General features: G+C 41.8%; 1 protein-coding gene across 5 annotated transcripts in view; it reads left to right on the top strand.

Annotated features, from left to right (window-relative positions):
- The window catches only part of G9a (histone-lysine N-methyltransferase G9a), a 188644-nt gene that overhangs the window by 30771 nt on the left and 131262 nt on the right, over positions 1-26611 (top strand). For 3 of the 5 annotated variants that reach the window (XM_071686979.1, XM_071686983.1, XM_071686981.1), the window contains exons 3-4: positions 14117-14216; positions 22595-25687. In XM_071686979.1, coding sequence (XP_071543080.1) covers positions 22928-25687 — 2760 coding nt within the window. In that variant the 5' untranslated portion in view covers positions 14117-14216; positions 22595-22927. The remainder of the gene's footprint in view (positions 1-14116; positions 14217-22594; positions 25688-26611) is intronic. The other 2 variants (XM_071686980.1, XM_071686982.1) reach the window with 1 other exon arrangement.

Below are 26611 nucleotides of genomic sequence, written 5' to 3' on the forward strand. Positions count from 1 at the left end.
GAAGATGTGTGGATCAGGTGTTTGCTTTGAAGAATGTATGTGAGAAATACTTAGAAAAGCAAATGGATTTCTATGAAGCATTTATGGATCTGGAGAAGGCATATGATAGAGTTGATAGAGATGCTCTGTGGAAGGTATTAAGAATATTTGTTGTGGGAGGCAAGTTGTTAGAAGCATTGAAAAGTTTTTATTTAGGATGTAAGGCATGTGTACGTGTAGGAAGAGAGGAAAGTGATTGGTTCTCAGTGAATGTAGGTTTGCGGCAGGGGTGTGTGATGTCTCCATGGTTGTTTAATTTGTTTATGGATGGGGTTATTAGGGAGGTGAATGCAAGAGTGTTGGAAAGGGGGGCAAGTATGCAGTCTGTTGTGGATGAGAGAACTTGGGAAGTGAGTCAGTTGTTGTTTGCTGATGATACAGCGCTGGTGGGTGATTCATGTGAGAAACTGCAGAAGCTGGTGACTGAGTTTGGTAAAGTGTGTGAAAGAAGAAAGTTGAGAGTAAATTTGAATAAGAGCAAGGTTATTAGGTACTGGTAGGGTTGAGGGTCAAGTCAATTGGAAGGTAAATTTGAATGGAGAAAAACTGGAGGAAGTGAAGTGAAAATTTTAGATATCTGGGAGTGGATTTGGCAGCAGATGGAACCATGGAAGCGGAGGTGAATCTTAGGGTGGGGGAGGGGATGAAAGTTCTGGGAGCGTTGAAGAATGTGTGGAAGTTGAGAACATTATCTTGGAAAGCAAAAATGGGTATGTTTGAAGGAATAGTGGTTCCAACAATGTTGTATGGTTGCGAGGCGTGGGCTATGAATAGAGTTGTTTGGAGGAGGGTGGATGTGCTGGAAATGAGATGTTTGAGGACAATATGTGGTGTGAGGTGGTTTGATTGAGTAAGTAATTATAGGGTAAGAGAGATGTGTGGTAATAAAAAGAGTGTGGTTGGGAGAGTAGAAGAGGGTGTTTTGAAATGGTTTGGTCACATGGAAAGAATGAGTGAGGAAAGATTGACCAAGAGGATATATGTGTCAGATGTGGAGGAAACGAGGAGAAGTGGGAGACGAAATTGGAGGTGGAAAGATGGAGTGAAAAAGATTTTGAGTGATCGGGGCCTGAACATGCAGGAGGGTGAAAGGCGTGCAAGGAATAGAGTGAATTGGAACAATGTGGTATACCGGGTTCGACGTGCTGTCAATGGATTGAACCAGGGCATGTGAAGCGTCTGGGGTATACCAGTTTTTCTCCATTCAAACTTACCTCCCAATTGATTTGACCCTCACCCCTACTGTACCTTATAACCTTGCTCATATTCACATTTGCTCTCAAGTTTCATCTCTCCCACACTTTACGAAACTCAGTCACCAGCTTCTGTAGTTTCTCACATGAATCAGCCACCAGCGCTGTATCATCAGCTAACAACAACTGACTCACTTCCCAAGCTCTCTCATCCACAACAGAGTACATACTTGCCCCTCTTTCCAAAACTCTTGCATTCACCTCCCTAACAACCCCATCCATAAACAAATCAAACAACCATGGAGACATCACACACCCCTGCCGCAAACCTACATTCACTGAGAACCAATCACTTTCCTCTCTTCCTGCAATGTACACATGCCTTACATCCTAAATAAAAACTTTTCACTGCTTCTTACAACTTGCCTCCCACACCATATATTCTTAATACCTTCCACAGAGCATTTCTATCAACTCTGTCATATGCCTTCTGCCAGATCCATAAATGCTTCATAGAAATCCATTTGCTTTTCTAAGTATTTCTCACATACATTCTTCAAAGCAAACTCCTGATCAACACATCCTCTACCACTTCTGAAACCACACTGCTCTTCCCCAATCTGATGCTCTGTACATGCCTTCACCCTCTCAATCAGTACCCTCCCATATAATTTCCTAGGAATACTCAACAAACTTATACCTCTGTAATTTGAGCACTCACTTTTATCCCATTTGCCTTTGTATAATGGCACTATGCAAGCATTCTGCCAATCCTCAGGCACCTCACCATGAACCATACATCCAGTCAACAACTGAGTGTCCCCCTTTTTTAATAAATTCCACTGCAATACCATCCAAACCCACTGCCTTGCCAGCTTTCATCTTCCGCAAAGCTTTCACTACCTCTTCTTTGTTCACCAAACCATTCTCCCTGACCTTCTCACTTTGCACCCCACCTTGACCAAAACACCCTATATCTGCCACTCTATCATCAAACACATTCAACAAACCTTCAAAATACTCGTTCCTTATCCTTTTTACTTCATCTCTTCTTGTTATTACCTCCCAGTTAGCCCCCTTCACCAGTGTTCCCACTTGTTCTCTTGTCTTATGGACTTTATTTACCTCCTTCCAAAACATCTTATTTTCCCTAGAATTCAATAATATTCTCTCACCCCAACTCTCATTTGCCCTCTTTTTCACCTCTTGCACCTTTGTCTTGACCTCTTGCCTCTTTCTTTTATACGTCTCCCAGTCATTCACACTACTTCCCTGCAAAAATCGTCGAAATACCTCTCTCTTTTCTTTCACTAACAATCTTACTTCTTCATCCCATCACTCCCTCCCCTTTCTGATCTTCTCACCTCCCACTTTTCTCATGCCACAAGCCTCTTTAGTGCAAGCCATCACTGCTTCCCTAAATATGTACCATTCCTCCCCCACTCCCCATATGTCATTTGCTCTCACCTTTTCCATTCTGCATTCAGTCACCCCTGATGCTTCCTTACACATGTCTCCTTTCCAAGCTCACTTACTCTCACCAGTCTCCTCACCCCAACATTCTCTCTTCTTTTCTGAAAACCTCTACAAATCTTCACTTTTGCCTCCACAAGATAATGATCAGACATCCCTCCAGTTGCCCCTATCAGCACAATAATATCCAAAAGTCTCTCTTTCACATGCCTATCAATTAACTCGTAATCCAATAATGCTCTCTGGCCATCTCTCTTACTTACATATGTATACTTATGTATATCTCTCTTTTTAAACCAGGTATTCCCAATTACCAGTCCTTCTTCAGCACACAAATATACAAGCTCTTCACCGTTTCCATTTACAACACTGAACACCCCGTGTACACCAATTATACCCTCAACTGCCACATTACTCATCTTTACATTCAAATCACCCATCACTAAACCTGGTCTCATGCATCAAAGCTAACATACTCTACTCTCCCAGATGCTCCCAAAACACTTGCCTCTTAATATCTTTCTTCTCATGACCAGGTTCATAGGCACGAATAATCACCCATCTCTCTCCATCCACTTTCAGTTTTACCCTTATCAATCTAGAGTTTACTTTCTTACACTCTACCACATACTCCCACAACTCCTGTTTCAGGAGTAGTGCTACTCCTTCCTTTGCTCTTGTCCTCTCGCCAACATATTACTTTACTCCCAAGACATTCCCAAACCACTCTTTCCCTTTACCCTTGAGCTTCGTTTCACTTAAAGCCAAAACATCCAGGTTCTTTTTCTCAAACATACTACCTATCTCTCCATTTTTTCTCATCTTGGTTACATCTACACACATTTAGACACCCCAATCTGAGCCTTTGAGGAGGATGAGCACTCCCCGCATGACTCCTGTTTCCCCTTTTAGAAGGTTGAAATACAAGGAGGGGAGATTTTCTAGCCCCCCACTCCCATCCCCTTTAGTCACCTTGTACAACATGTAGGGAATGCATGGGAATTATTTTCTCCCCTATATTTTATATTTTTTTTGGTATACTTAGTTGTGGTCTCTCACATCAGCGAGGTAGCACAAGGAAACAGACGAAAGAATGGCTCAACCCACCCACATACACATGTATGTACATAAATGTCCATACATGCACATATACATAACTATACATCTCAACGTATACATACATATACATACACATATTTTTTTTTTCATACTATTCACCATTTCCCACGTTAGCGAGGTAGCGTTAAGAACAGAGGACTGGGCCGTTGAGGGAATATCCTCACCTGGCCCCCTTCTCTGTTCCTTCTTTTGTGGAAAAAAAAAAAAAGAGGGGAGGATTTCCAGCCACCCACTCCTTCCCCTTTTAGTCGCCTTCTACGGCATGCAAGGAATACGTGGGAAGTATTCTCTCTCCCTTATCCCCAGGGATAACATACATAACACAAAATATATATATATATATATATATATATATATATATATATATATATATATATATATATATATATATATATATTTTTTTTTTTTTTTTCATACTTTGTCGCTGTCTCCCGCGTTTGCGAGGTAGCGCAAGGAAACAGACGAAAGAAATGGCCCAACCCCCCCCCCCATACACATGTACATACGTCCACACACGCAAATATACATACCTACACAGCCTTCCATGGTTTACCCTAGACGCTTCACATGCCTTGATTCAATCCACTGACAGCACGTCAACCCCTGTATACCACATCGCTCCAATTCACTCTATTCCTCGCCCTCCTTTCACCCTCCTGCATGTTCAGGCCCCGATCACACAAAATCTTTTTCACTCCATCTTTCCACCTCCAATTTGGTCTCCCTCTTCTCCTCGTTCCCTCCACCTCCGACACATATATCCTCTTGGTCAATCTTTCCTCACTCATTCTCTCCATGTGCCCAAACCATTTCAAAACACCCTCTTCTGCTCTCTCAACCACGCTCTTTTTATTTCCACACATCTCTCTTACCCTTACGTTACTTACTCGATCAAACCACCTCACACCACACATTGTCCTCAAACATCTCATTTCCAGCACATCCATCCTCCTGCGCACATCTCTATCCATAGCCCACGCCTCGCAACCATACAACATTGTTGGAACCACTATTCCTTCAAACATACCCATTTTTGCTTTCCGAGATAATGTTCTCGACTTCCACACATTTTTCAAGGCTCCCAAAATTTTCGCCCCCTCCCCCACCCTATGATCCACTTCCGCTTCCATGGTTCCATCCGCTGACAGATCCACTCCCAGATATCTAAAACACTTCACTTCCTCCAGTTTTTCTCCATTCAAACTCACCTCCCAATTGACTTGACCCTCACCCCTACTGTACCTAATAACCTTGCTCTTATTCACATTTACTCTTAACTTTCTTCTTCCACACACTTTACCAAACTCAGTCACCAGCTTCTGCAGTTTCTCACATGAATCAGCCACCAGCGCTGTATCATCAGCGAACAACAACTGACTCACTTCCCAAGCTCTCTCATCCCCAACAGACTTCATACTTGCCCCTCTTTCCAGGACTCTTGCATTTACCTCCCTAACAACCCCATCCATAAACAAATTATATATATATATATATATATATATATATATATATATATATATATATATATATATATATATATATATATATAATTTTTTTTTTTTTTTTTTTTTTTTTTTACTTTGTCGCTGTCTCCCGCGTTTGCGAGGTAGCGCAAGGAAACAGACGAAAGAAATGGCCCAACCCACCCCCATACACATGTATATACATACGTCCACACACGCAAATATACATACCTACACAGCTTTCCATGGTTTACCCCAGACGCTTCACATGCCTTGATTCAATCCACTGACAGCACGTCAACCCCGGTATGCCACATCGCTCCAATTCACTCTATTCCTTGCCCTCCTTTCACCCTCCTGCATGTTCAGGCCCCGATCACACAAAATCTTTTTCACTCCATCTTTCCACCTCCAATTTGGTCTCCCTCTTCTCCTTGCTCCCTCCACCTCCGACACATATATCCTCTTGGTCAATCTTTCCTCACTCATCCTCTCCATGTGCCCAAACCACTTCAAAACACCCTCTTCTGCTCTCTCAACCCCGCTCTTTTTATTTCCACACATCTCTCTTACCCATACGTTACTCACTCGATCAAACCACCTCACACCACACATTGTCCTCAAACATCTCATTTCCAGCACATCCATCCTCCTGCGCACAACTCTATCCATAGCCCACGCCTCGCAACCATACAACATTGTTGGAACCACTATTCCTTCAAACATACCCATTTTTGCTTTCCGAGATAATGTTCTCGACTTCCACACATTCTTCAAGGCCCCCAGGATTTTCGCCCCCTCCCCCACCCTATGATCCACTTCCGCTTCCATGGTTCCATCCGCTGCCAGATCCACTCCCAGATATCTAAAACACTTCACTTCCTCCAGTTTTTCTCCATTCAAACTCACCTCCCAATTGACTTGACCCTCAACCCTACTGTACCTAATAACCTTGCTCTTATTCACATTTACTCTTAACTTTCTTCTTCCACACACTTTTCCAAACTCAGTCACCAGCTTCTGCAGTTTCTCACATGAATCAGCCACCAGCGCTGTATCATCAGCGAACAACAACTGACTCACTTCCCAAGCTCTCTCATCCCCAACAGACTTCATACTTGCCCCTCTTTCCAAAACTCTTGCATTTACCTCCCTAACAACACCATCCATAAACAAATTAAACAACCATGGAGACATCACACACCCCTGCCGCAAGCCTACATTCACTGAGAACCAATCACTGTCCTCTCTTCCTACACGCACACATGCCTTACATCCTCGATAAAAACTTTTCACTGCTTCTAACAACTTTCCTCCCACACCATATATTCTTAATACCTTCCACAGAGCATCTCTATCAACTCTATCATATGCCTTCTCCAGATCCATAAATGCTACATACAAATCCATTTGCTTTTCTAAGTATTTCTCACATACATTCTTCAAAGCAAACACCTGATCCACACATCCTCTACCACTTCTGAAACCACACTGCTCTTCCCCAATCTGATGCTCTGTACATGCCTTCACCCTCTCAATCAATACCCTCCCATATAATTTACCAGGAATACTCAACAAACTTATACCTCTGTAATTTGAACACTCACTCTTATCCCCTTTGCCTTTGTACAATGGCACTATGCCCGCATTCCGCCAATCCTCAGGCACCTCACCATGAGTCATACATACATTAAATAACCTTACCAACCAGTCAACAATACAGTCACCCCCTTTTTTAATAAATTCCACTGCAATACCATCCAAACCTGCTGCCTTGCCGGCTTTCATCTTCCGCAAAGCTTTCACTACCTCTTCTCTGTTTACCAAATCATTTTCCCTAACCCTCTCACTTTGCACACCACCTCAACCAAAACACCCTATATCTGCCACTCTATCATCAAACACATTCAACAAACCTTCAAAATACTCACTCCATCTCCTTCTCACATCACCACTACTTGTTATCACCTCCCCATTTGCGCCCTTCACTGAAGTTCCCATTTGCTCCCTTGTCTTACGCACTTTATTTACCTCCTTCCAGAACATCTTTTTATTCTCCCTAAAATTTAATGATACTCTCTCACCCCAACTCTCATTTGCCCTTTTTTTCACCTCTTGCACCTTTCTCTTGACCTCCTGTCTCTTTCTTTTATACATCTCCCACTCAATTGCATTTTTTCCCTGCAAAAATCGTCCAAAAGCCTCTCTCTTCTCTTTCACTAATACTCTTACTTCTTCATCCCACCACTCACTACCCTTTCTAATATATATATATATATATATATATATATATATATATATATATATATATATATATATATATATATATATATAAGCAAATGGATTTGTATGTAGCATTTATGGATCTGGAGAAGGCATATGATAGAGTTGATAGAGATGCTCTGTGGAAGGTATTAAGAATATATGGTGTGGGAGGAAAGTTGTTAGAAGCAGTGAAAAGTTTTTATCGAGGATGTAAGGCATGTGTGCGTGTAGGAAGAGAGGAAAGTGATTGGTTCTCAGTGAATGTAGGTTTGTGGCAGGGGTGTGTGATGTCTCCATGGTTGTTTAATTTGTTTATGGATGGGGTTGTTAGGGAGGTAAATGCAAGAGTTTTGGAAAGAGGGGCAAGTATGAAGTCTGTTGGGGATGAGAGAGCTTGGGAAGTGAGTCAGTTGTTGTTCGCTGATGATACAGCGCTGGTGGCTGATTCATGTGAGAAACTGCAGAAGCTGGTGACTGAGTTTGGAAAAGTGTGTGGAAGAAGAAAGTTAAGAGTAAATGTGAATAAGAGCAAGGTTATTAGGTACAGTAGGGTTGAGGGTCAAGTCAATTGGGAGGTGAGTTTGAATGGAGAAAAACTGGAGGAAGTGAAGTGTTTTAGATATCTGGGAGTGGATCTGGCAGCGGATGGAACCATGGAAGCGGAAGTGGATCATAGGGTGGGGAAGGGGGCGAAAATCCTGGGGGCCTTGAAGAATGTGTGGAAGTCGAGAACATTATCTCGGAAAGCAAAAATGGGTATGTTTGAAGGAATAGTGGTTCCAACAATGTTGTATGGTTGCGAGGCATGGGCTATGGATAGATTGTGCGCAGGAGGATGGATGTGCTGGAAATGAGATGTTTGAGGACAATGTGTGGTGTGAGGTGGTTTGATCGAGTGAGTAACGTAAGGGTAAGAGAGATGTGTGGAAATAAAAAGAGCGTGGTTGAGAGAGCAGAAGAGGGTGTCTTGAAGTGGTTTGGGCACATGGAGAGGATGAGTGAGGAAAGATTGACCAAGAGGATATATGTGTCGGAGGTGGAGGGAACAAGGAGAAGAGGGAGACCAAATTGGAGGTGGAAAGATGGAGTGAAAAAGATTTTGTGTGATCGGGGCCTGAACATGCAGGAGGGTGAAAGGAGGGCAAGGAATAGAGTGAATTGGAGCGATGTGGTATACCGGGGTTGACGTGCTGTCAGTGGATTGAAGCAGGGCATGTGAAGCGTCTGGGGTAAACCATGGAAAGCTGTGTAGGTATGTATATTTGCGTGTGTGGACGTATGTATATACATGTGTATGGGGGGGGGGTTGGGCCATTTCTTTCGTCTGTTTCCTTGCGCTACCTCGCAAACGCGGGAGACAGCGACAAAGTATAAAAAAAAAAATATATATATATATATATATATATATATATATATATATATATATATATATATATATATATATATATATTTTTTTTTTCATACTATTCGCCATTTCCCGCGATAGCGAGGTAGCATTAAGAACAAAGGACTTGGCCTTTGAGGGAATATCCTCACCTGGCCTCCTTCTCTGTTCCTTCTTTTGGAAAATCAAAAGAGAAGAAAAAACAAAAAACGAGAGGGTAGGATTTCCAGCCCCCCGCTCCCTTCCCTTTTAGTCGCCTTCTACGACACGCAGGGAATACCTATATATATATATATATATATATATATATATATATATATATATATATATATATATATATATATATATGTGACATTCATTTTTTCATTTCATTTCAAGCTAGAAGTTTCAGTTTTCTAAATTGTTTCTTGCATTTTTCATATGTATATATATGTGTGTGTGTGTGTGTGTATATGTGCGTATGTATGTGTATGTGTGTGTATATATATATATATATATATATATATATATATATATATATATATATATATATATATATATATATATATTATCCCTGGGGATAGGGGTGAAAGAATACTTCCCACGCATTCCTCGCGTGTCGTAGAAAGCGACTAGAGGGGACGGGAGCGGGGGGCCAGAAATCCTCCGCTCCTTGTATTTTTTTTAACTTTCTAAAATGGGAAACAGAAGGAGGAGTCATGCGGGGAGTGCTCATCCTCCTCGAAGGCTCAGATTGGGGTGCCTAAATGTGTGTGGATGTAACCAAGATGTGAAAAAAGGAGAGATAGGTAGTATGTTTGAGGAAAGGAACCTGGATGTTTTGGCTCTGAGTGAAACGAAGCTCAAGGGTAAAGGGGAAGAGTGGTTTGGGAATGTCTTGGGAGTAAAGTCAGGGGTTAGTGAGAGGACAAGAGCAAGGGAAGGAGTAGCAATACTCCTGAAACAGGAGTTGTGGGAGTATGTGATAGAATGTAAGAAAGTAAATTCTCGATTAATATGGGTAAAACTGAAAGTTGATGGAGAGAGATGGGTGATTATTGGTGCATATGCACCTGGGCATGAGAAGAAAGATCATGAGAGGCAAGTGTTTTGGGAGCAGCTGAATGAGTGTGTTAGTGGTTTTGATACACAAGACCAGGTTATAGTGATGGGTGATTTGAATGCAAAGGTGAGTAATGTGGCAGTTGAGGGAATAATTGGTATACATGGAGTGTTCAGTGTTGTAAATGGAAATGGTGAAGAGCTTGTAGATTTATGTGCTGAAAAAGGACTGATGATTGGGAATACCTGGTTTAAAAAGCGAGATATACATAAGTATACTTATGTAAGTATGAGAGATGGCCAGAGAGCGTTATTGGATTACGTGTTAATTGACAGACGCGCGAAAGAGAGACTTTTGGATGTTAATGTGCTGAGAGGTGCAACTGGAGGGATGTCTGATCATTATCTTGTGGAGGCTAAGGTGAAGATTTGTATGGGTTTTCAGAAAAGAAGAGTGAATGTTGGGGTGAAGAGGGTGGTGAGAGTAAGTGAGCTTGGGAAGGAGACTTGTGTGAGGAAGTACCAGGAGAGACTGAGTACAGAATGGAAAAAGGTGAGAACAATGGAAGTAAGGGGAGTGGGGGAGGAATGGGATGTATTTAGGGAATCAGTGATGGATTGCGCAAAAGATGCTTGTGGCATGAGAAGAGTGGGAGGTGGGTTGATTAGAAAGGGTAGTGAGTGGTGGGATGAAGAAGTAAGAGTATTAGTGAAAGAGAAGAGAGAGGCATTTGGACGATTTTTGCAGGGAAAAAATGCAATTGAGTGGGAGATGTATAAAAGAAAGAGACAGGAGGTCAAGAGAAAGGTGCAAGAGGTGAAAAAAAGGGCAAATGAGAGTTGGGGTGAGAGAGTATCATTAAATTTTAGGGAGAATAAAAAGATGTTTTGGAAGGAGGTAAATAAAGTGCGTAAGACAAGGGAGCAAATGGGAACTTCAGTGAAGGGCGCAAATGGGGAGGTGATAACAAGTAGTGGTGATGTGAGAAGGAGATGGAGTGAGTATTTTGAAGGTTTGTTGAATGTGTTTGATGATAGAGTGGCAGATATAGGGTGTTTTGGTCGAGGTGGTGTGCAAAGTGAGAGGGTTAGGGAAAATGATTTGGTAAACAGAGAAGAGGTAGTAAAAGCTTTGCGGAAGATGGAAGCCGGCAAAGGCAGCAGGTTTGGATGGTATTGCAGTGGAATTTATTAAAAAAGGGGGTGACTGTATTGTTGACTGGTTGGTAAGGTTATTTAATGTATGTATGACTCATGGTGAGGTGCCTGAGAATTGGCGGAATGCGTGCATAGTGCCATTGTACAAAGGCAAAGGGGATAAGAGTGAGTGCTCAAATTACAGAGGTATAAGTTTGTTGAGTATTCCTGGTAAATTATATGGGAGGGTATTGATTGAGATGGTGAAGGCATGTACAGAGCATCAGATTGGGGAAGAGCAGTGTGGTTTCAGAAGTGGTAGAGGATGTGTGGGTCAGGTGTTTGCTTTGAAGAATGTATGTGAGAAATACTTAGAAAAGCAAATGGATTTGTATGTAGCATTTATGGATCTGGAGAAGGCATATGATAGAGTTGATAGAGATGCTCTGTGGAAGGTATTAAGAATATATGTTGTGGGAGGCAAGTTGTTAGAAGCAGTGAAAAGTTTTTATCGAGGATGTAAGGCATGTGTACGTGTAGGAAGAGAGGAAAGTGATTGGTTCTCAGTGAATGTAGATTTGCGGCAGGGGTGTGTGATGTCTCCATGGTTGTTTAATTTGTTTATGGATTGGGTTGTTAGGGAGGTGAATGCAAGAGTTTTGGAAAGAGGGGCAAGTATGAAGTCTGTTGGGGATGAGAGAGCTTGGGAAGTGAGTCAGTTGTTGTTCGCTGATGATACAGCGCTGGTGGCTGATTCATGTGAGAAACTGCAGAAGCTGGTGACTGAGTTTGGTAAAGTGTGTGAAAGAAGAAAGTTAAGAGTAAATGTGAATAAGAGCAAGGTTATTAGGTACAGTAGGGTTGAGGGTCAAGTCAATTGGGAGGTGAGTTTGAATGGAGAAAAACTGGAGGAAGTGAAGTGTTTTAGATATCTGGGAGTGGATCTGGCAGCGGATGGAACCATGGAAGCGGAAGTGGATCATAGGGTGGGGGAGGGGGCGAAAATTCTGGGAGCCTTGAAGAATGTGTGGAAGTCGAGAACATTATCTCGGAAAGCAAAAATGGGTATGTTTGAAGGAATAGTGGTTCGAACAATGTTGTATGGTTGCGAGGCATGGGCTATGGATAGAGTTGTGCGCAGGAGGATGGATGTGCTGGAAATGAGATGTTTGAGGACAATGTGTGGTGTGAGGTGGTTTGATCGAGTAAGTAACGTAAGGGTAAGAGAGATGTGTGGAAATAAAAAGAGCGTGGTTGAGAGAGCAGAAGAGGGTGTTTTGAAATGGTTTGGGCACATGGAGAGAATGAGTGAGGAGAGATTGACTAAGAGGATGTATGTGTCGGAGGTGGAGGGAACGAGGAGAAGAGGGAGACCAAATTGGAGGTGGAAAGATGGAGTGAAAAAGATTTTGTGTGATCGGGGCCTGAACATGCAGGAGGGTGAAATGAGGGCAAGGAATAGAGTGAATTGGATCGATGTGGTATACCGGGGTTGACGTGCTGTCAGTGGATTGAATCAATGCATGTGAAGCGTCTGGGGTAAACCATGGAAAGCTGTGTAGGTATGTATATTTGCGTGTGTGGACGTATGTATATACATGTGTATGGGGGTGGGTTGGGCCATTTCTTTTGTCTGTTTCCTTGCGCTACCTCGCAAACACGGGAGACCGACAAAAAAAAAAAAAAAGATATATATGTACTTATTCATACTTCCCACCTTCATCCATTGTCATTGCCACCCTGCCACACATGAAATGGCACTCTCCCGAGCGTGCGCGCGAGGTAGTGCTAGGAGGAGACAACAAAGGCCACATTCGTTCACACTCAGTCTCTATCTGTCATGTGTAATGCACAGAAATCACAGCTCCCTTTCCACATCCAGGCCCCACAAAACTTTCCATGGTTTACCTCAGACACTTCACATGCCCAGGTTCAATCCATTGACAGCACGTCGACCCCGGTATACCACTTCGTTCCAATTCACTCTTTTCCTTTGCATGCCTTTCACCCTCCTGTACGTTCAGGCCTCGATCTCACAAAATCTTTCTCACTCCATCCTTCCACCTCCAATTTTGTCTCCCACTTCTCCTTGTTCCCTCCACTTCTGACACATATATCCTTTTTCAATCTTTCCTCACTCATTCTCTGCATGTGACCAAACCATTTCAGTACACCCTCTTCTGCTCTATCATCCACACTCTTTTTATTACCCCACATCTCTCTTACCCTTTCGTTGCTTACTCGATCAAACTGCCTCACACTACATATTGTCCTCAAACATTTCATTTCCAACACATCCGCTCTCCCCCATACAACCCTATGTATAGCCCATGCCTCACAACTCATATAACAATGTTGGAACTACTATTCCTTCAAACATACCCATTTTTGGTCTCTTGAGATAGCATTCTCTATTTCCACACATTCCTCATTGCCCTCCTTCTCCCACCCTATGATTCACTTTAGCTTTCTTGGTTCCATTTGCTGTTAAATCCACTCCCAGATATCTAAAACAGGGACTTTAGATGTAAACAGAAATTTTTATCAAGGTCAAAACTTGAATGAAAAAAGTAATAAAGAAAGATGTTAAGAGGCTGAGGATAGGAGTTTGAAGGGAAGAAGTTAGAAGATGCTACTGTTGTATATGTAATGGAGATATATGTATTTTGTACATGAAAAGTATTATGTATGTGTATTTTGTACATTCAGAATGTAGTAAACCTAGTATGTAGCTTCATTGCAATATGACAAAATATGAGTTTTTAGAAAGAGTAAATAAGATACCTCAGGGTAGTGCTTCAACACTCCTCATTCGTGATGCTAGTACACTTCATCTGTTCAGACATTACTGATACACTCATATTTCTTGAAGCCCATTTGAAATTAGTATGTAAGAAATACATAGAATAGGGTTTCAATGGCAAATATGTATTGTGAATAAATATGATTTTTTTTCATTCATTATGAACAAGTTACAAAATAGAACTGTATCTAATCATCAGGTTCATCCTTAGGAAGCCATCGAAAATTGATTGGTGGAAATGAGCCGGGAAGCAATAGCCGGGGACACAGTAGAAGCAAAAAGGGAAAGGGTAGAGGAAGGTAAGGATTCAGTTAAGAGTTGAATACCTTATTTCTTTGCTTTTGGTACCACTGATAGTTTGAGTAGTTTCAGAAGATACCTACAGTATATTTCACTGCTTGCATCCCAATTAATGCTTAATTGTATTTGCCATACTTGGGACTATTTTTGATTTCAAAGATAAGTGAGATAATAGGCTGTAATATTTATGTTATTTGATTTAGCTTGTCTTCACTCTCAGAGCACTGTAGCTGAAAATGAATTTTTACTGGCTTCATACTTAAATGTGAAACATGGGCTGGGCTAATCCCGACATCATGTGTTTGGTTCAGGTGAATTTTGGAAATTTTGAAACAGCTTAGAATTGTAATGTTTATATTGTTTTCACTCTTGTGAGTGTGTCATTTTCTTCTGAGTGATATTATAACCTATGCTGAAGAGAAGTTGGGTATTATTTTGTGTCACAGTTGTTTTGGAGAAAGATATATGAATTTTTTACATCTATTCTATTCTATTATACTTTGTCACTGTCTCCCGCATTAGTGAGGTAGCACAAGGAAACAGACGAAAGAATGGCCCAACCCACCCACATACACATGTATAAACATACATGTCCACACACGCACATATACATACCTATACATCTCAACGTATACATATATATACACACACAGACATATACATATATACACATGTACATAATTCATACTGTCTGCCCTTATTCATTCCCATCGCCACCCCGCCACACATGAAATGACAACCCCCTCCCCCTGCATGTGCACGAGGTAGTGCTAGGAAAAATCAAAGGCCACATTTGTTCACACTCAGTCTCTATCTGTCATGTATAATGCACTGAAACCACAGCTCCCATTCCACATCCAGGCCCCACAAAACTTTCCATGGTTTACCCTAAACTCTTCACATGCCCTGGTTCAATCCATTCACAGCACGTCAACCCCAGTATACCACATCGTTCCAATTCAAGCCTTTCACCCACCTGCATGTTCAGGCCCCAATCACTCAAAATCTTTTTCACTCCATCTTTCCTCCTCCAGGTTGGTCTCCCACTCCTCCTCGTTCCCTCCACCTCCGACACGTATATCCTCTTTGTCAATCTTTCCTCACTCATTCTCTCCATGTGACCAAACCATTTCAACACACCCTCTTCTGCTCTCTCAACCACACTCTTTTTATTACCACACATCTCTCTTACCCTTTCATTACTTACTTGATCAAACCAACTCACACTACATACTGTCCTCAAACATCTCATTTGCAGCACATCCATCCTCCTCCGCACAACTCTATCTATAGCCCATGCCTTGCAACCATATAACATTTTTTACATATTCATTAATTTTCGAATAGACAGCACCAACAGAATTGGTAGAAAATTGAGACAGAATATAATGGTGGCATATAATTTACCTCTGCCACCAAAAACTTTGTCTCTTATTTACAATCTGCCTTGTGGGCCGAGACATATTCTTGGAATGTATGAGTCAGGTTCATTCTAGCCCTCATATTTTGTTGTGTGGAAACTTCTGAATACCCTCTTAGTCTTTGAAGCTTTTGGCTTAGTCATTTTATTGTCCATATACTTTATATACAGAACTTTTTTGTTTTATTACTGTCTTCCAGTTTTTCTTTCATCTGATTGTTATTCCCTTTTCCATAATTTATGGACAACTAAGTTTTACCATTGTTATGTATTTGGTGACCCTGGTGCTAATTGACATGTTTTATTTGTAGATTTTACCTTTTAGTGTTTTAGCTGGTGTCTCAAGGTATTGGTTTTTTAAGTGACCAACTCTGGTATATGAGTTCTGTTGTGCTTTCCCTCCCTCCTCTTGCCAAGAGGTATTTCCTTTTCCCTGTGTTGTATGGTAGTTTTTCTTGTCCCTTTGCAAAGCTTTTAAGTGTATGGGCCCCATCGATGGGGAGTTGTAGGGATTAAAGTAGTATTGCAGTAGTATATAATAATAATACAGCATTCCTGGTGATAGGGGAGAAAGAATACTTCCCACGCATTCCTCACGTGCCATAGAAGGTGACTAAAGGGGATGGGAGTGGGGGGCTGGAAACCCTCCCTTCCTTGTATTTTAACTTTCTAAAAGGGGAAACAGAAGAAGGAGTCACATGGGGAGTGCTCATCCTCCTCGAAGGCTCAGATTGGGGTGTCTAAATGTGTGTGGATGTAACTAAGATGAGAAAAAAGTAGCGATAGGTAGTATGTATGAGGAAAGGAACCTGGATGTTTTGGCTCAGAGTGAAACGAAGCTCAAGGGTAAAGGGGAACAGTGGTTTGGGAATGTCTTGGAAGTGAAGTCAGAGGTTAGTGAGAGGACAAGAGCAAGGGAAGGAGTAGCACTACTCCTGAAACAGGAGTTGTGGGAGTATGTGATAGAGTGTAAGAAAGTAAATTCTAGATTGATATGGGTAAAACTGAAAGTGGATGGCGAGAGATGGGTGATCATTGGTGCAAATGCACCTGGGCATGAGAAGAAAGATCATGAGAGGCAAGTGTTTTGGGAGCAGCTGAGCGAGTGTGTTAGTAGTTTTGATGCACAAGACCGGGTTATAGTGATGGGTGATTTGAACGCAAAGGTGAGTAATGTGGCAGTTGAGGGAATAATTGGTGTACATGGGGTGTTCAGTGTTGTAAATGGAAATGGTGAGGAGCTTGTAGATTTATGTGCTGAAAAAGGACTGGTGATTGGGAATGCCTGGTTTAAAAAGAGATATATACATAAGTATACGTATGTAAGTCAATTGGGAGGTAAGTTTGAATGGAGAAAAACTGGAGGAAGTGAAGTGTTTTAGATATCTGGGAGTGGATCTGTCAGCGGATGGAACCATGGAAGCGGAAGTGGATCATAGGGTGGGGGAGGGGGCGAAAATTTTGGGAGCCTTGAAAAATGTGTGGAAGTCGAGAACATTATCTCGGAAAGCAAAAATGGGTATGTTTGAAGGAATAGTGGTTCCAACAATGTTGTATGGTTGCGAGGCGTGGGCTATGGATAGAGTTGTGCGCAGGAGGATGGATGTGCTGGAAATGAGATGTTTGAGGACAATGTGTGGTGTGAGGTGGTTTGATCGAGTAAGTAACGTAAGGGTAAGAGAGATGTGTGGAAATAAAAAGAGCGTGGTTGAGAGAGCAGAAGAGGGTGTTTTGAAATGGTTTGGGCACATGGAGAGAATGAGTGAGGAAAGATTGACCAAGAGGATATATGTGTCGGAGGTGGAGGGAACGAGGAGAAGAGGGAGACCAAATTGGAGGTGGAAAGATGGAGTGAAAAAGATTTTGTGTGATCGGGGCCTGAACATGCAGGAGGGTGTAAGGAGGGCAAGGAATAGAGTGAATTGGAGCGATGTGGTATACAGGGGTTGACGTGCTGTCAGTGGAGTGAATCAAGGCATGTGAGGCGTCTGGGGTGGACCATGGAAAGCTGTGTAGGTATGTATACACGTGTGTGGACATGTGTATGTACATGTGTATGGGGGGGGGGGTTGGGCCATTTCTTTCGTCTGTTTCCTTGCGCTACCTCGCAGACGCGGGAGACAGCGACAAAGTATATATAAAAAAAAAAAAAAAAAAACGTATGTAAGTAGGAGAGATGGCCAGAAAGTGTTATTGGATTACGTGTTAATTGATAGGCACGCGAAAGAGAGACTTTTGGATGTTGATGTGCGGAGAGGTGCAACCGGAAGGATGTCTGATCATTATCTTGTGGAGGCGAAGGTGAAGATTTGTAGAGGTTTTCAGAAAAGAAGAATGTTGGGGTGAAGAGAGTGGTGAGAGTAAGTGAGCTTGGGAAGGAGACTTGTGTGAGGGAGTACCAGGAGAGACTGAGTACAGAATGGAAAAAGGTAAGAACAAAGGACGTAAGGGGAGTGAGGGAGGAATGGGATGTATTTAGGGAAGCAGTGATGGCTTGCACAAAAGATGCTTGTGGCATGAGAAGAGTGGGATGTGGGCAGATTAGAAAGGGTAGTGAGTGGTGGGATGAAGAAGTAAGATTATTAGTGAAAGAGAAGAGACTGGCATTTGGACGATTTTTGTTGGGAAATAATGCAAATGAGTGGGAGATGTATAAAAGAAAGAGGCAGGAGGTCAAGAGAAAGGTGCAAGAGGTGAAAAAGACAGCAAATGAGAGTTGGGGTGAGAGAGTATCATTAAATTTTAGGGAGGATAAAAAGATGTTTTGGAAGGAGGTAAATAAAGTGCATAAGACAAGGTAACAAATGGGAACTTCAGTGAAGGGGGCTAATGGGGAGGTGATAACAAGTAATGGAGTGAGTATTTTGAAGGTTTGTTGAATGTGTTTGATGAGAGAGTGGCAGATATAGAGTGTTTTGGTCGAGGTGGTGTGCAAAGTGAGAGGGTTAGGGAAAATGATATTGGTAAACAGAAAAGAGGTAGTAAAAGCTTTGCGGAAGATGAAAGCAGGCAAGACAGCGGGTTTGGATGGTATTGCAATGGAATTTATTAAAAAAGGGGGTGACTGTATTGTTGACTGGTTGGTAAGGTTATTTAATGTATGTATGACTCATGGTGAGATGCCTGAGGATTGGCGGAATGCTTGCATAGTGCCATTGTACAAAGGCAAAGGGGGTAAAAGTGAATGCTCACATTACAGAGGTATAAGTTTGTTGAGTATTCCTGGAAAATTATGTGGGAGGGTATTGATTGTGAGGGTGAAGGCATGTAGAGAGCATCAGATTGGGGAAGAGCAGTGTGGTTTCAGAAGTGGGAGAAGATGTGTGGATCAGGTGTTTGCTTTGAGGAATGTATGTGAGAAATACTTAGAAAAGCAAATGGATTTGTATGTAGCATTTATGGCTCTGGAGAAGGCATATGATAGAGTTGATAGAGATGCTCTGTGGAAGGTATTAAGAATGTATGGTGTTGGAGGCTAGTTGTTAGAAGCATTGAAAAGTTTTTATTTAGGATGTAAGGCATGTGTACGTGTAGGAAGAGAGGAAAGTGATTGGTTCTCAGTGAATGTAGGTTTGTGGCAGGATGTGTGATGTCTCCATGGTTGTTTAATTTGTTTATAGATGGGGTTGTTAGGGAGGTGAATGCAAGAGTTTTGGAAAGAGGGGCAATTATGCAGTCTGTTGTGGATGAGAGAACTTGGGAAGTGAGTCAGTTATTGTTCGCTGATGATACAGCACTGGTAGCTGATTCATGTGAGAAACTGCAGAAGCTGGTTCAATTCATTGACAGCACTTCAACCCCAGTATACCACATCATTCCAGTTTACTTTATTCCTTGCACTCCTTTCACCCTCCTGTATGTTCAGGCCCCGATCGCTCAAAATCTTTTTCCCTCCATCCTTCCACCTCCAATTTGGTCTCCCATTTCTCCTCGTTCCCTCCACCTCAGACACATATATCCTCTTTGTCAATCTTTCCTCACTCATTCTTTCCATGTAACCAAACCATTTCAGTACACCCTCTTTTGCTTTCTCAACCACACTCTTTTTCTTATCACTTATCTCTCTTACTCTTTCATTACTTACTCGATCAAACCAACTCACATCACATGTTGTCCTCAAACATCTCATTTCCAACACATTCACTCTCCTCCGCACAACCCTATCTATAGCCCATACCTCACAACCATATGATTATGTTGAAACCACTATTCCTTCAAACATACCCATTTTTGCTCTCCGAGATAGCGTTCTTGCCTTCCACACGTTCTTCAATGCTCCCAGAACCTTTGCCCCCTCCCCCACCCTGTGACTCACTTCCGTTTCCATGGTTCCATCCACTGCCAGATATCTAAAACACTTCACTTCCTCCAGTTTTTCTCCTTTCAAACTTACCTCCCAATTGACTTGTCCCTCAACCCTACTCTTATTCACATTTACTCTCAGCTTTCTTCTTTCACATACTTTACCAAACTCAGTCACCAACTTCTGCATTTCTCACATGAATCAGCCACCAGTGCTGTATCATCAGCGAACAACAACTGATTCTTCCCAAGTCCTCTCATCGACAACGGACTACATACTTGCCCCTCTCTCCAAAACTCTTGTATTCAACACCCTAACAACCTCATCCATAAACAGATTAAACAACCATGAAGACATCATGCACCCCTGCTGCAAACCGACATTCACTGGGAACCATTCACTTTCCTTTCTTCCTATTCGTACACATACCTTACATCCTTGATAAAAACTTTTCACTGCTTGTAGCAACTTACCTCCCACACCATAAACTCATGATTCCTTCCACAAAGCGCCTCTATCGACTCATATTCCTTCTCCAGACCCATAGATGCTACATACAAATCCATCTGTTTTTCTAAGTATTTCTCACATTCTTCAAAGCAAACACCTGATCCACACATCCTCTACCACTTATGAAACCATGCTGCTCTTCCCCAATCTAATGCTCTGAACATGCTTTGACCCTCTCAATCAATACCCTTCCATAATTTCAAAGGAATACTCAACAAACTTATACCTCTGTGATTTAAACACTCACCTTTATTCCTTTTGCCTTTGTACAATGGTACTCTTCATGCATTCCACCAATCCTCGCCAACCAATTCACAACACAGTCATGCCCTTTTTTTAATATATTCCATGGCAGTACCATCCAAACCTGCTGCCTTGCCGGCTTTCATCTTCCGCAAAGCTTTCACTACCTCTTCTTTGTTTACCAAATCATTCTCCCTGACCCCTCTCATCTCTCACACCACCTCGACCAAAACACCTTATATCTGCCACTCTATCATCAAACACATTCAACAAACCTTCAAAATACTCACTCCATCTCCCTCTCACGTCACTACTACTTGTTATTACCTCCCCATTTGCTCCCATCACCGACATACATTTTTTCTCTTGTCTTACACACTTTATTAACCTCCTTCCAAAACATCTTTTTATTCTCCCTAAAATTTAATGATACTCTCTCACCCCAACTCTCATTTGCCCTCTTTTTCACCTCTTGCACCTTTCTCTTGACCTCTTGCCTCTTTCTTTTATACGTCTCCCGGTTATTTGCACTATTTCCCTGCAAAAATCACCCAAATGCCTCTATCTTCTGTTTCACTAGCAATCTTGCTTTTTCATCCCACCACTCACAACCCTTTCTAGTCTGTCCACCTCCCAACCTTCTCATGCCACAGGCATCTTTTGCACAAGCCATCATTGCTTCCCTAAATACATCCCATTCCTCCCCCACTCCCCTTATGTCATTTACTTTCACCTTTTTCCATTCTGCACTCAATCTCTCCTGGTACTTCCTCACACAAGTCTCCTTTCCAAGCTCACTTACTCTCACCACTTTCCTTTCTGAAATCCTCTACATATCTTCACCTTCGCCTCCACAAGATAATGATCAGACATCCCTCCAGTTGCCCCTCTCAGCACTTTAACATCCAAAAGTCTCTCTTTTGCACGCCTATCACTTAACATGTAATCCAATAATGCTTTCTTACATACTTATGTATATCTAACTCTCTTTATAATACATGTATTCCCAATCACCAGTTCTTTTTCAGCACACAAATCTACAAGCTCTTCACCATTTCCATTTACATCACTGAACACCCCATGTAAACCAATTGTACCCTCAACTGCCACATTACTCACCTTTGCATTCAAATCACCCACCACTATAACCAGGTCCCGTGCATCAAAGCTGTTAGCACACTCAGTCAGCTGCTCCCAAAACACTTGCTTCTCATGATCTTTCTTCTCATGACCAGATGCATAGGCACAAAAATCACCCATCTCTCTCCATCCACTTTTAGTTTTACTCATATCAATCTTGAGTTTACTTTCTTACACTCTATCGCATACTCCCACAACTGCTTCAGGAGTAGTGGTACTCCTTCCTTTGCTCTTGTCCTCGTACCAACCCCTGACTTTACTCCCAAGACATTACTTACCGCTCTTCCCCTTTACCCTTGAGCTTTGTATCACTCAGAGCCAAAACATCCAGGTTCCTTTCCAGAAACATACTACCTATCTCTCCTATTTTCTCATCTTGGTTACCTCCACACACATTTAGACACCCCAATCTGAGCCTTTGAGGAGGATGGGCACTCCCCACATGACTCCCTCTTCTTCTTCCCCTTTTAGAAAGTTAAAATACAAGGAGGGGAGGGTTTCTATTCTCCCATTCCCTGTCCCCTTTAGTCGCCTTCTACGAGGTTTCGGAAGGGAATATACATATCCAATTATTTTTCAAATTTTAAGAAAAGTTTTGAGCTGGTAAACTAGCATTTCACATGTAATGGAATGTTTTGAGTTGGTCATTCTTGAATTTAAAATTAATGTTATGTGTTAATTAATTAACCTTTGATGCAATAGGAACTTATGCTTTTTTATTATCCAAATGTTTGATGCATGTTGTATTTTTTGTCTTCCAGGTGGGTCAGGGGAAAAGGATGGTTACGTGGGAAAAGTTGTGTTCAAGGCGGAGCAAAAGAATTAGCTAAAGCTGGGAAAAAGGATTCAGGCAAATCATCTGATGATACAAGAGCTGAAAAAGTACCACAGTTTAAGGATACACCTCCACTTGACCACAAAGTAGATACAGATACTTCATTAAAAGATGAACAGTTAGTTGATGATAAGGAAGACAATTGCCAAGGTGGGGAAACTAAAAGAGTGAAGAGTCCACTGAGGAAATAAATGATTCAAGTGTTGGGGAGGAAATTGCATGCGATACTCCTGAGGAAGTTAAGAACAAAGTAGAGAACATGGAGGTTACAGCACAAAATGGAGACCAGAAGAATAAATTATTAGAGATGATGTCTCGTCAGTTTAACTCAGCAAATATTCCTGAAGGGTCGGTACCCTTAGATTCAAAGAAAAACCCACGGTTGCCAAGGCTTACACGAAAGCGAAAAAGTGAAGTATTAGATTCAGCAGATAAAACAAATGAATCATCACTTTCACAGCAGACATCAGTATCTGTAGTATCCACACTTTCTAATAATCCCATTACTAGTGCCCTAAAAAAAGTTAGAAAAGAAAATCTTGAAAACCCTCATGCACCCAGTCCCTCTCCCACAGCGGGACGAACGAGGAGAAGTGGGCAAGATATGAAGTCTGGCAGTGAGAAAGATCCCAGTGAAGAAACCACCAGTATTTCTGAAAATTTAGAAGTAGAAGCTAAAACAGAAGAGATGCCCTCCATTGAGAGAAATATTCCAAGTAATCGAGGGAAAAAAAAGGGTAGGGGAAGAGGTAAGTTGCTAATGGAAGGTGGTGATATTGGAATCGATTCAGGAACGGAATCTCCTATCACGCCTTCCAAAGGCCGTGGTAAGGTCCGTACAGGTTCTGAGGAAGACTATCAAAACACTAGCATAGAATCACCTACACCTTCAAGTGTCGGTAAAGGTCGAGGAAGAGGGAAAGGTTTTGGTGAAAATGAGTCATCTACTCCCGTTGGACGTGGAAAAGTAAGAGGAAAGGGTGTTATCAAAGATGAACCTCTTAGTGATAACAAGGGACGTGGGAAACAGAAGGCTGAGAGGGAGAAGTCAGAGGAGCCTTTAAGCACCATTACAACTCCTGGTGCTGGAAAAGGTCGTGGAAGAGGAAGGGTTCTAAATGAAGAAGGTGGAAACTCTTTAGTAAGTAATTCACCAGTAGGTGGAGTAGGAAGGAGGGGCAGGGGGAAGAATGAGGTAGACAGAGAAGGAGTTTCAGAAACAGAGTTGGGTGGTAGGCAACGACGTAGTATAACACCTTTAAGAAGTGATGTACCATCTCAGTCAGAACCTAAACGATCACAGCGCCTTTCACTCCCTCGGGATGGTAGTCAGGATCCTCCCCTCTCTAGTAAGAGAGGAAAACAGAAAGCAGGTCCAGAAGTATTAAAAAAACAAGAAACTGTAGCAGTAACCAAAGCTTACCCAAGTAGAGGAAAGAAGGAAGAAATAGAAACCGGTTTAACTAAAACACGTAAGAAAAAGAAGAAGCATTTCAAAGGACTTAGTTACTCGTTTAGCACAAAGAAGAAGAAAGGAAAAGGAAAGTTAAGTATTGGAAGGCCTAGTTTTGATGCTACACTAGAAACAGATTCAGTTGTTTCAGAAGAAATTGACATAGAATCAATGGATTCCTCATCCCAAGATGTTCCTTCAGAGCAGCTTTCATTTAGAGATCAGGATGGTATAGAGGATGGTCTCTCAGAAGGAGCAGACAATGATGATATTGACATGGACAGTATGGAAGCATCTAATGCAGATGGTGAAGCTGAAGATGAACAATTGGATGATTTAAGGACGGAGAATGCTTCAACAAATCCTGTTCAAGATTTAGGAGAAGCAGAGGAAGATATGCCTGCAGATGGAGAATCAAGTAATGGAATTGACTTAGATGAAGAGCAAGCTCCCGTAGGTGTTACAGGTAATAATACAATTGATGGGGCTACTCTAGGCAAAGATTGTAATGAATATGTTAGTGCAATGTTCAATGAAGATAAAGTAGCAGATGGGAAGATAATGGAGGAATTCTCTGAAGAAAAATCATCCATGAACTTTACTGTGCATGAGAAATCCTTAGAAATTGCTGTTTGTAAGGAATCAGCTGAGACTGTGGCAGGTACAAGAGAAGATACTGCTTTTCAGGATACAATTTCTGGTATAGTTTCATTTGAAGGAAGTAGTAATATGGACATATCTAATGAAACCGTTTTTGTTGGAAAGACTTTACATGTAGAGCCAACAGATAATGTTTCTGTTGTTGAAGGGTCATCTTCAGCTGATGTAGCAAACACTGGGTCACATAAGGATGAATCTGTGAATGTAAATAGAACTCTAAAAGGCTCAGCAGCAGTTAGTCCTGTTACTTATGAATTAATGGATGATAGTGTTCAGCAGGATGTTTATGCTAAACCTACACAGGAAAAGCTTGCATATTTGTCCCAGTATTCATCTAACATGCTCAGTGTTGCTGCTGATCCCCTCTTAGAGTATTCAGCTACACCTGGGGCTGATGAAGTGCTTCCAGAAGAAGGTGCTACTATTAGTGTTGAAGAAAATGGACGTGAAAGTACAGCTGCTCAGCAGTCTTGTGACAAATCCAAGCTTGTGGCTGTTGAAGATGTTGCTGTTATGGATAATAGAATGGAAAATGTTCCTCTTCCCTCAAGATGTGATGCAAAGTCTGAGATAGGGAACACTTCAACTCAGGAAAGCTTGTTGAAAACAGAATTCTTAAGTCATTCTGTCAGAGATCCTCTCTCAAATGACAGTGCCATTCGCCATTTAGGGAGAAGGCGTCACAGTGTTAGTAAACGAAGGTTAGATGATCTAGGATTTGAGGGTCACAACTCTGATTCCAGCGATTCCTTAAGTGAAGTCCGTCCACCAGGAGAAGGAGTACGGAAAAGCAAGAGGCTGAGCCGTAACAGCTCTCCACATCCTCTTGCAATAGCTGCTCCACGGTCTCCTGAGGGGGCTGGTAAAGGCCAATCAAAACCCATCGGTACCCAATCTGCTTGTGTTGTGAGTATAAACGGTTATGAGTTCAGTTTGTTAATTTTTCCAGTAACAGTGATTTTGATCTTGTCATCATAGGTTTGTTGACATGCTCAAAGCAAGTGTCTGTAAGCATGTGCATGTGCACGTATTAATCCTCTTTTCCCAAATTTCTTTAGTACTAACTCATTTCATATGTAATTAGGTATGCCATGCCAGGACTCTCTATGGGGTTCCTGCAGGTTCAAGGATCTTCTGTGTGTACTGATGGGATGGCATGGGCATTTTGGGGTGAGGGTTCCTCAGTGGCACCATGCCCTTCTCCACCCACTAACAGTGATGTGGCCTTACTGAGGAAGACTTCATTGCCACTTGTCACATTGTCACTTTCAGGCAAAGTCTTCTAACACCACACAGATGCTCAGTGGGGAAGAAAAGATCAAAAAGGAGATGAAAGGATGGAGTGAAAGAGGCTTTGGGTTATTAAGTCTAAGAATTTAGGGAGACGAGAGGTGTGCATGGGATAAAATGAATTGGAATGATATGGTTTACACTCTGAGAATTGCTGTCAGTGGGCTTGACCATGATCTTGTTTCATTTCATTATTCATGACATCATGATAATGAATGTCTGTAAATGAAGCCATTATGTTTTTTTATGCTACCTCATGAGTGTGGGAAAAGTTATTGTGTAAAAGAATTGAAGTATTATTTATTATACTTAGTTGCTGTTTCCTGCAGCAAGCACCAGGAAACAGATGAAGAATGACCCATCCACTCATATACGCATATGTATACTTAAATGCCCATACACGCACATTTTTTTTAATTTTATTTTGCTTTGTCGCTGTCTCCCGCATTTGCGAGGTAGCGCAAGGAAACAGAAGAAAGAAATGGCCCAACCCACCCCCATACACATGTATATACACACACGTCCACACACGCAAATATA

The sequence above is a fragment of the Panulirus ornatus genome, chromosome 43, assembly GCF_036320965.1.
Source record: "Panulirus ornatus isolate Po-2019 chromosome 43, ASM3632096v1, whole genome shotgun sequence".
Taxonomy (NCBI): domain Eukaryota; kingdom Metazoa; phylum Arthropoda; class Malacostraca; order Decapoda; family Palinuridae; genus Panulirus; species Panulirus ornatus.